This window comes from Polypterus senegalus, chromosome 6 (assembly GCF_016835505.1).
Source record: "Polypterus senegalus isolate Bchr_013 chromosome 6, ASM1683550v1, whole genome shotgun sequence".
Taxonomy (NCBI): Eukaryota; Metazoa; Chordata; class Cladistia; order Polypteriformes; family Polypteridae; genus Polypterus; species Polypterus senegalus.
The window spans coordinates 123,018,993-123,030,378 of record NC_053159.1 but is presented as its reverse complement, the minus strand read 5'-3'; the positions used below and the strand labels follow the sequence as shown (position 1 = coordinate 123,030,378).

Genomic DNA, 11,386 nt, shown 5'->3' with positions numbered 1-11,386 from the left:
TTTTTTTGGCAAAAGGGAATTTTAAAACATAGTTGTATATTGTGTTTCAGAACTACACAATCATTTTTACTTTTTAGTACCCTAGTTACTTGATTTTGAATTGACACCAAACACAGACACTAAATAGCTATGCATCACCAGAGTCTGCCGTGTTTCACACAAATGAACAAACTTGCATATTAAGATACAATCTGAAGGTTTAATATTTCTAACCTGAGGAAAAATGCATGCCTTAGTATGAAAAATATAACTAAAGGTTCAAATCAGTTTCATGGGCAAGGGGAATTCAAAATCAATGTCAGACAACACCTAATGAAAAACTGTCAGCAGTACACTGCAATTGGTAGCATTACCACCAACTATAATGGCCTGCTTTTGCTAAATTTAGGGTAAATAATGGCAGATGCATATTTAACAGCCTAACAGGCAGCTTGCATCAAAATCATAACCTAAATAAAATAGTTGCATAATATCGATTTAATTTAGGTCCCTAAGCTAAACTGACTTGCCCATCACAATGTATAATAAGAAAATTAAATAAAATTAAAGGATAATAATTTAAATATTTAATGGTTGTTCTATGTTCACTTCATGCCATTATGTGAAAAGAACCCAATATAATCATCTAGTCATTGCATGAAGAATTTTTTAGCAAGTCGGAAATGAATATAAAGAGTACCATCAATCACGGCATTAAACAACAGAGGATATACACTGAACTTTAAAGCAAGTTTAAATGTCAGACCAATTGGGAGACGCTTGTACCTTTACATTCAAAGTCTAAAGTTACAATTAATTTTAAGTGTTTATTTTGCCACATCTACATCTACCCTATGCTACTCCAGTTAAATGATTATTATTTCTTATTATAGTTGTTGATGTTTCTTTATGGAAAATGAAACACTGCAAAAGTTTCAAGCAAAAAATTTACATCTATCTTGTTATTCAAAATAACATGTTCCCAATAGTTGCATAAAAAGCACTACTGCATTCCTCTACTGCTAAATATTTGAGCACCAATAACCAATATATAAGCTAAACCAATCAAGAGTTGTCAAGGATAGGACATGGCATGCAGCCAAATTGAGTTATTAAATTATTTTGTAGCCTATCTGAGCTGTTTACTAGTAATTCCAAGCTATTTTTTTTATTGTAGGCACAATACCTGGAGAAAGTTGAACGATCACACTTATACAAGACTTGACCGGTCTTCAGTTTGTAGAACTTGAACTTTCATATATATATATATATATATATATATATATATATATATAAATATATATATATAATTTATTTTTTTAAATAAAACAAGCCAGTCTCTTTCCAATCTGTTTAATTCATCATATAGTTATTGAGCTGTAACTTATTTCTTTACAATCATGCCATATGAAATTGCATTCTAAAGTGAGGCATATTTTATAAATTCATAAAATATAACTAGATCCACATTTGCATTTTATAATGAAGCTAATGGCTACTGGGGGCCCAAATTCAAGAAAAGCCTGAAATTATACACAATACATCCACTTTGAACAGGTTTCAATTTAAGAAAAGGTGTTTCCATGTTTGTGAGGTATGCTTGTGAGAGCAAAACTAATCTGGAAATTGCAGATTTTATCACATATTCTTGGTAATATGTCCAGATAAGGATACATTTCTTGCTTGCTTGCTTGCTTGACTTCGTACAGTGGCCATCGTGGGTGAAATTAGGACAATACTCTCTCAATACATTGTGTTATTTTACAAAGTCTACAGAGTGAGATGCACATTCAGTAAAATATACAAATTTAACAAAGACTGCATATTCTTGTACATATAAAGTTACTAAATAATTGTGTGATGTTCAGATAAGTCATTTGTCAAGCAGGTATTTCATTTACTTGCTTTTGTTTTCTCTGACACATTTAACAATTAAATTTTTAACTTTATTTACAGATAAGTCTATTTCCATAAGATTGACTACACTCTATAGTACACTGAATTTTTTCCTTCAAGCATTAGGTTTTCATCCACATTTGAAATGCATTGAGGCATTTAGAAAGCAAGATTATTCAGGTTTAATCTGTATCAGCAAAACTAATCTCACTTCAGTTTTTTGCTTCATATAACTAATCCAAAGGACTACTCTGCCAAAAGCATACAATAATTGCTAAGATTTAATTAGATTAGGCAAATGTAGTACTCATTATCTACACTGACTAGTAACTTTAATAATTGCACCTACCTTTTTGGGAGGTGATTATTGTTGGCTCTGATGTGAATTTGTGAAATCATGGGCTACAATGTTTTACACAATTCTGCTTTGAATAATGACTGCTCTCTCATGGCATCAAACTGATAAGACATATCCAAGGAATTATGGAGTTGCAGTCAAAATAAGGCACTCCAATTAAACCAAGATTTACCAAAATAGAATTTTTTTCTTTTTTAATTCTGCACCACTTTTGCTTTTGATTAAAAAAGTGCAGCTTTGTTGGGTTACCTCAGTCCTTATCCATGGCGAGGTAAGAGGACATGAGAATTCTGATTTGTCTCATTTATCAATACTGTGTATTCTGGTGCTAGTTGTAGCCTGACTTCTACACTACACAGGTTAATTGAGATGGTACTTTGGATATAGACTAGTTAGTGAAGCAAATCAGATACTCTGGGTCTAACTGGGTATAGATAAAAGTATTAAAAAAATCCACATTTTGTACACAAGTACAGTATATGTATTTGCTTGGTATACTAGAACATATTGTACCTTTAGTACTACTCTAGCCAACAGCATCAAGAAAAATGGTTCAATTCAGTACAAAAAATATATTCACACTAAACAATGTGGACCTGAACAACTACCTACGTTTATACACTGATCTTACCAGTTTGCAAAAATCCTAATCAGCAGGGAACATGGAGATAATTATACAGTATACCATAAATTGCAGATAAAACACTGGACACTTAAATAAGAACATTGTAATGATATAGATCTTTCTGGAAAAAAAGGTAAGACATATTACAAATATTTTGAAGCAGTTTTAACTTACTTCTAGTATAGTAGGAGTGGGGGTGCATCCAAGCACAATTACTTTTGATGGTTGCTATCAGTTAATATATGCCAACATAAAAATGTGCACCACAACAGATGACGAACAAGATTCATTCCATGTCTGTGTGTTGTTAGAATGACTATCATTTAATAGATCCATTATCCTTTGATGACAGTGATCAAGCTTTTTATGCTATTAACCACAATTTTACATAACACATATACATGTAACTGAGTATACAGTAGATATGCACAGTATTTAAGATAAAGAAAAAAAAAAACAACAACATTATAGACCATGTCCTGTATTTTTATTCTTAAACTGATTTACCAGGTCAAATTGCACAAACAATAGTGACCGGACAGCAAATTCCTTATTTGGGGATATTTTTACTCTTTAAATCTTTCTCCTGTACACTCAAAACAGTGACCTAAAACACCACAATAACCAGCATACATGAACCTCATCACAAGATCAGTAAATACACACAGGTCTGAAAATGTTTCCTTTCTCCCCCCGCCTCAAAAACAAAGCAAACAATGGAATGATTTCACACAAGAGCACTGTATACAGCACAACATAAGGTCATCTGTTACAAGTGGAGTGAACAAAAAAATGACGTTAAGGACCAAAATACATTTGAACTGGAGAACCAGCATAGGATGAGGTTGAATTAAAATTATACTTTTCTAATTAAATGTCTGTATGCATTTAACATAAAGTGTATTGAAATACACCTCTTGTGTAGAATATACGGTTATTTACTTAGTGTTTCATAGTCATGGAAGCGGCAACCATATGTTCTAACATTAAGAACATAGTAGCTTTTTATCTGAATATACAATAATTAAATGCATTTTACAGACTGACAGAATACAAGTGCCTCACGTACATCAAAAAATTAAAGAGATTCTACATTAGTTTCGTCTCGCTACAAGAGTGCAAATCAGATGCTTCATGACAAACTGTTTGATATTTCTTTGCCAGGAAACTTGCCCTTAAAACGCCCCACTTTTACCATAGTTGTACTGTTCCCCTTGGATTAAAACAAACCCAAAAAGAACAAGAATCTAGCAATATGGAATGTGAAACAATTAAATCTTTGTGATTTATTTTTAATTATGTAGATCAACTAGAGTCCTTCATGACAACAGGTTACAAAGAATATTTCCTCCCTCCCAAAATACACAAAGGGCTTTATATTTTACCCAATCTCCCCACAGTTTTTAATAGAATGGGGCTAGAAGATATTTTCAAGGAGAGAATAGTGGATAATTCCTATTCAGAGGTGCCTTACATGCCATAACCAAAAGTAGGCTGAGCAGGTGGCTGGCCATAGGCTGGTGCAGTATAACCATAGCCATAAGCTTGCTGGGGTGGAACTGCAACACTAGGTCCAGCAGTAAGCATAAGTTGGGCCTGGCCTGTAAATATAAAAGATTTTTAAAATTAGATTTTAAAAATAGGCTCTATAGCATTATACAATAAAATTACAGAGATTTTGTAAACAGGCAATTCAGCACAGGGACACCTTATTTGGAAAGCGCAATTATTCAATACTTGGAACAAAAAAAAAAACGATTAACATGTAACTGAAGCCAAAGCTGTTAATGTATTGTGATTGGTTAAAAAAAAAAACCAAAAAAACAAAGATATATACAAATCCATACATAATGACATATTTTATACATGAAAAATGTCCCCAATATTGACCCAACATATATTTTGAAGTTATAAAAGTGTCTTCACCTACCCTGAAAACTAAAAACTACCCAACAATACAAAAGGTTCTTAAAAGTTCCCAGCATTAACAGATCACCCAGTAATCACTGCTTTTTACTGAAAATCTGATAACTGGCAAAATATGCCTTTAAAAAAAAAAGGAAGCCTTAGTAGGTTCACCAATATTCATTTATTAAAAGACATAAGTTTATAAATTAGAATATTAAAAAAAAACTTCAGAAAGCTCTTATATTAGTAAGATTTGCGTGATGTCATAGAAGTACCTTAGTGGTTAGTGCTACTGCCTCAAACATAGGTTGTTTTTTTTTCATCCTAAAAGATTTGCGTGAAGGTAGCTGGTGAGTTTAAACTGGCCTTGTGCAAGTGTGAGCATGGACATGAGTGATGAGCTGGCCATCTTTCTAAGGTCTGACTCATCTTTTGCCCATTTCTGCCAAGACCACCTGCAGTCCCAATGTAATGCCAAACATAAATGAAGGAATGTCATATTCTGAATCTACTTTAACTGAGTTAATGAGGCAACTAGTAGTTTTAACCGCAATGATAAAAAATCATGTACAAAGGGGACAGAAAAAAAACATTTAGTTTTACTAAATATGTTTTCCAAAAAAAAAAAAAAAAAACATTTGGCTCTGCATCCTGCTCTGGTGGTTTTAATGAAATACATTATGAAAATCCCTATTTGTACTGGGCCAAACACATACACACACACAATAATTAATAGCGGAAAAATTAAGATCCTCATACCATATACAATGGGTTGTGTTTCTGTTGCTTGTTCTTCTTCCTTCCTCAGTGATTCAGAAGCATCAAGTTTATCAACCTGAAAGGAGGAAAGAGGTTTAAAAAGTGGATAAGAAGAAGACAAACAAAAACAATAAACTTGTAATTTCTACTCAGAAAGGAACCTCTGGAAAAGCCTTGTATGATCATCTCTTTATTGATAATAAAAAGAAATGACAGATGAATGGGACCACAGTAAATAATTGGGACACAATTTTTACAAAAACAGGTTCTCCAACAGAAAGCAAAGTCATAAGCACAAATCAGTGACTTTGGTGAAAATGTATGCATTATATTAAAGCGGCTATGGTATATAAATACTTGAAAAGCTGACAAAGCAAAGCAGAAGTAAAGGCTAACTACTCCTGATTGTTAGACAGCAGTTAAAGTTGGCAAGAGACTTCATCAATATCACAACTTTGCAAAACAAAACAAAAACACCTGGTCCCAACATCGAGCCATTATCTTTTATTCACAGACATTCAAAACTTATGTATGTAGAGAACCAAACCCAAAGGTCTAAATTATACACAAAGCTACTTTAACCTAACACACCCCCACAACCAAAAAATATTGAAAACCTCCTGCTGTGTATCATTAATCAATCCAAACATGACTGCTCACAGTCAACTCTAAAGAGTTCTCTCTCCACAGCAGACACCTGCTGCTTGCAATATGAAGCATTAGGCCATTTCTCCATTACCTTGAGGAAAACTTCATGTACCCTGCTCAAACATCTCACAGAGGAATGCAAAAAGTTTAGGCACCCTTGCCTAAAATGGCTGTTATTGTGAATAGTTAAGTGAGCAGAAGATGAACTTATCACCAAAAGGCATAAAGTAAAAGATGACCCGTTTCACCATTTTATGCAAGATTAGTGTATTTTTTTTTTTTTTTTGAAAAAGAAAAGCACCACCATGCACAAATCTGGGCAGACCATATATAGCTTGTTAGGGCTATGGCTTGTTTACAGTCATTGTTAGGAAACCCCTAGTGATGCTAATTGCAAAGCTGTATAAATTCTCTGACTCCTTAAACCTTGTCCTAACAATCAGCAGCTATGGGCTCCTATAACCAGCTGCCTAGTACTCTGAAAAATAATTGATGCTCACAAAGCAGGAGCTGGCTACAAGAAGATAGCAAATTGTTTTCAGGTAGCTGTTTCCTAAGTTTGCATTGTTATTAAGAAATGAACATTAACAGGAACAGTGGAGGTCAAGCTGAGGACTGGAAGACCAAGAAAACATTCTGAAAGAACTGCTTGCTAGTTTGCTATATAGGCAAATCAAAACCCCTGTTTGATTGCAAAAGACCTTGAGGAAGATTTAACAGACTCTGGAGTGGTGGTGCACTGTTCTGTTGTGCAGCGACACTCGATCAAATATTACCTTCATGGTAGAGTCAGCAAAAGAAAACCTTTCCTGCGTCCTAGCCACCAAGTTCAGCAGTTTGCAAATGAACATCAAAAGAAGCTTAATGAATTTTGGAAACAGGTCCGGTGAACTGATGAAGTCAAACTATAACGTTTTGGCCACAATGCACAACTGTATATTTTGAGAAAAAAAGTGTGCCAAATTCTGGGAAAACAACATCGCTCCAACCGTTAAGCATGGGGGGATTGATGATGCTTTGGGCTTGTGTCGCAGCCAGTGGCATAGGGAATATGTCACTGGTAAAGGGATTGCAGCAAATTCTGTAAGCAAACATCATGCCATCTCTATATATATATATATATATATATATATATATATATATATATATATATATATATATTAAAAAAAGAGTTGAGGTTAAAAAGAGGATGTGTCCTACAAGATAATATAATAATCTGAAGCACACCTCGAAATTTACAATGGAATACCTCAAGAGGCACAGCTGACAGTTTGCCATGCCTCTCACGGTCCGTTGACCTAAACATCATTGAAAATCCGTGGATGGATTTCAGAACAGTAGTGCATGCAAGAAGGCTCAAGAATGCTGCAGAATTAGAAGGCTTTGCAAGGACAAATAGGCGAAAATACCCCAAGCAAGAACTGAAAGACTCTTAGCTGGCTACAAAAAAAAGTTTATAAGCGGTGATACCTGCCAAAAGGGGTTTTACTAAGTACTGACCATATCAGGTGCCCAAAACTTTGCTTCAGGCCCTTTTCATTTTTTTTTGGTATTTTGTACCTGTGAATGATGGAAATAAAAGTCTAATCTTGCTTGAAATATTAAAGAAATGTTTCATCTTTAACTTTATGCCTTTTAGTGATCAGTTCGTCTCCTGCTCACTTCACTATTGAAAATAACAGATATTTTAAGCAAGGGTATCCAAACTTTTGCATGCCACTGTATCTTTAATTTATCCCAAATTTTTGTATTAACATTTCAGAAATTTACAGGTAGAACATTAAGTTGATTGTGACAAATACTAAGAATTAGAACATATTAGATAGAAAAAGCCACTTCAGAAGTGAAGTTGAAATAAAACATTATGCAAGAAAGGCAGCAAGCAGAGTAAACAGCAGCAGGAGATATCTACCCTTGGTGAGTAACCAAAAGGGACAAATATAAATTTTCTAGTTTCAGAAAGACTATTATGGGATAGAGTGGGGAGGGCACATGCCTTATGACATCCAACTAAAGATTAATACAGCGCTTGTTTTCACCATCTTCAATGTGGACAAGGGAAAGTATGAAAGTGGATTGTGGGAGGACCAGTAATGTTAACTGGGTTCAGTTCCCTACACACCAGCAATGTTAACTGGGTTCAGTTCCCTACACACCAGTCGTTATTGTAAATTTATAAGTTGTGTTAAAAAGGCTTTCCCAACAAAATAACTAACAAGCTGTAGCTTTACTGGAAAAGGGAAAATGCAACCAAAACAATACACATGCCAATTATGTTAACCTCAGTGTTAAAAATGTGCATGAAAAAAAGGCAAGAGTACCGAAACGCAAAAGTGGTATCTAAAGATGACTTTTATAGCCATTCCAGCTTCCAGGAAGCAGGCACAGCCAACAGCAATGTCTTCGAGCGTCACAAGGCATCGTTCACGCTATGACAGATTTGCATGCTTAACAGGAGATGGCAAGTATTTAACTCTGCACACAGCAGTTCAGTTACCAGCTTTTGACACACAAACACACACACACACACAATTGTTTTAATGTGTGAGTGATAGAACTCTAGTGTTTTTTTTTTTTTGTTTTTTTTAATTCCATTTTGATAAAAATGTGGAAATACTGAACAGCTATTAATTTACGCTTACATAAAATGATTTGCCAAACCAATTTGTTCTTCTAGACCAGTGGTTCTCAACCAGTGGTACGCAGAGTTTAATCTATTTATAGAATTGGTTCTAAAATAATTTTAAAAAATACTCTATTCACGTTTGCCTTGAAAACATGATGATTAGCTGTAAGTTGTAGTTGTTTTGACTTAGTGTTATTTACATAAGTTAAAATGGAGGTCAGACTGTCATTTAATAAAGCACCATACATAGCCCTGATAAATTAATGTGAGATTTCACATTCATCTTGCCATTGTAATGAACATGGCTATAGTTCTCCATTCAACCAACTTATGTCCAACTTATCCCATTCAAGATTTCTTGGATTGTTGTCTGTCTACAACAGTGAATAAACTGTTACATATATTCATTACAAAATTGAATTAGTAGTCGGCACTATTTATGCATTGGTTCGGCATCCATGGATTCAACCCACTATGGTTCAAAAATATTTTGCAAAAAAAATAAAAAAAAGTCCAAAAAACATGAATTTGCTGTGCGCCGAGCACTATGGTGAATCCATGTGAATGAATTTCTATGCAGACATACCCTGTCGTAGCCTCCCACGATTTCACAGATCCTCAGTCTGTCTCCAGCTCTCATTGTTTGAGCATTGTTCGCCTCATGTCTCGCTTGTTCAATACTTGTGTTGTGTGTAACCTTTTTGTCTGAGAGAAAAATGGTTCCTAAAAAGCAATCAAGTGGTCAAAACAATCCCTCAAAGGCTAAGGCGAAGTGTAAAGTGCTATTTCTCAATGAGAAAAATCTTAAATCTTTTGTGGGGATTACATCAAAGAATACGTCATTGTATATAAGGGACTCAAGCATCTGTGGATTTTAGCATCCATCCTGGGAAAACTGTGATTTAGTTAGTGTGTTTCAAGAAGTCCACATTTGCCTTATGCTTCAAACTTTTAATGATTTGACATTTAATGTACTAATAGTGGCACATCTCGGAATCATGCAGTTGGCGAGGTTTCTAAAACAGAATACTAAATTGCTGAACTCAAATTAAACAAATGCTACATATCATACACTGTATTTTTAGATTAAATAACTGTCCATTACTATAACACCTAAAATGTGCCAAACATGGTGATGTGCTTGTACAGTACGGTAGTGAATGGGACAGGGCTTCTACTTATGAATAAAGATTGGTGTCCAATTTAGCAATTTAACTAAACAAATGCAGTTTTTTTGGCATTGTGAAATAATAATCTTAATGAGAAATTCGATAATACTTTTTATTCACAAAGTCCACCTTAAAATTGGGATAAATCTAAAGGAAGGAAGGAAAATTAAAGCATGAATAGTTTGTGACATTTGAAATTTGAGATCATTTGTCTAGTACATTAAATATTACTTTTCATTTGTGTTGTTAACTGACTCCTTCATACACTGATGCAATCTCACAACAGCAAATGTCACAAAACTGTCAAAGCGGTTTTCTGATAAACTTGCTTTGAAAAGCATGCTCTTATAAAAGTAGCTTAAAATAATCTATGTAAAAGAAAAAAAACTTGAATTATTTTGCTATTCACTAATTCAAATGGCAATGGCATAAACATATTTGAATTGTTGCTAAACTGAACGTATGAAAATTTTAGTCTTTTTTATTTTTAGGGGCTGCAAATACAGAAATATCACCTTCGGTTTTACCTATTAAGCGCTCAGTACTTAAGATTGAAAGGAAAAAAAGGATGTTGGTACTTCAAAACATTTAACTTCTTGGAGATGTTGTTCCAAGGATAAAGGTTGAGAACCCCTGTTCTAGATGGTTTACTTGTAACACAAAATTAAATAACTTTACTTTTACTTTTTGCAGCCCGTTCCCAAACCATATTTCAAACCACAGTTTCTAAAAACTTGCCCACTAGTCTGAAAATCCTGAAGATGTTTCTGCAGTACTAGGTCTAACAAATTTATTTTACTTGTAAGCAGTTTCTCATTTCACAGCAGGTGTAAGTTATGGAATCTGAACAAAATTACGAGCACATTAAAGATTCTAGGAATAGCAGGCAACAAATAGAAATGTGATAAGCTGAAAGGCAAAATAAGGAAAACAGTCCCTTAAACATTAAAATCTACTTTAATTCACTTGTCAAGATCCACCACTTTGAATCTAAAGCAGACACTTTTAGTTAAAAATCTTCAAAATCAGAAAAATAGCTGAAATAAATCAGATAGAATTCCACTAAAGAAAAAATTAAAATCACACAATTATTTCATCTTTATGATTCTGAAATATTAGTACTGAAGAATGTTAACAGTTACTGCCTGTAACTGGTTCACAGTCCATTAAATCAGATTCTATTAATCAAAATAGACACCTTCACCTAAATCAAAATAGAAACACACATAATGTATAACATTATACTATATTTCAGTTGTATTAAATACAGAGGAAAGAATTGTATTTTCTACAAATTGACATGGGCTTTGAGACTTTAATTTGGGACTGTGAACCAGTGACAGTGGCTAGCTAGCTGCCTTTTATCTTTTACTAGTGGGCACATTAGTAGCTAGCTACATATTAACGGATAACATTAC

At 34.0% G+C, this 11,386-nt stretch overlaps 1 protein-coding gene across 4 annotated transcripts in view; it reads right to left on the bottom strand.

Moving 5' to 3' along the window:
• Positions 1-3,160: 3,160 nt before the first annotated feature.
• Positions 3,161-11,386, bottom strand: part of LOC120531527 (clathrin heavy chain 1) — a 166,191-nt gene continuing 157,965 nt past the window's right edge. For all 4 annotated transcript variants that reach the window (XM_039757011.1, XM_039757014.1, XM_039757012.1 and 1 more), the window contains 2 exons: positions 5,526-5,601; positions 3,161-4,459 (listed from right to left, as the gene is read on the bottom strand). In XM_039757011.1, the coding sequence (XP_039612945.1) occupies positions 4,329-4,459; positions 5,526-5,601 (207 nt within the window). In that variant the 3' untranslated portion in view covers positions 3,161-4,328. The remainder of the gene's footprint in view (positions 4,460-5,525; positions 5,602-11,386) is intronic.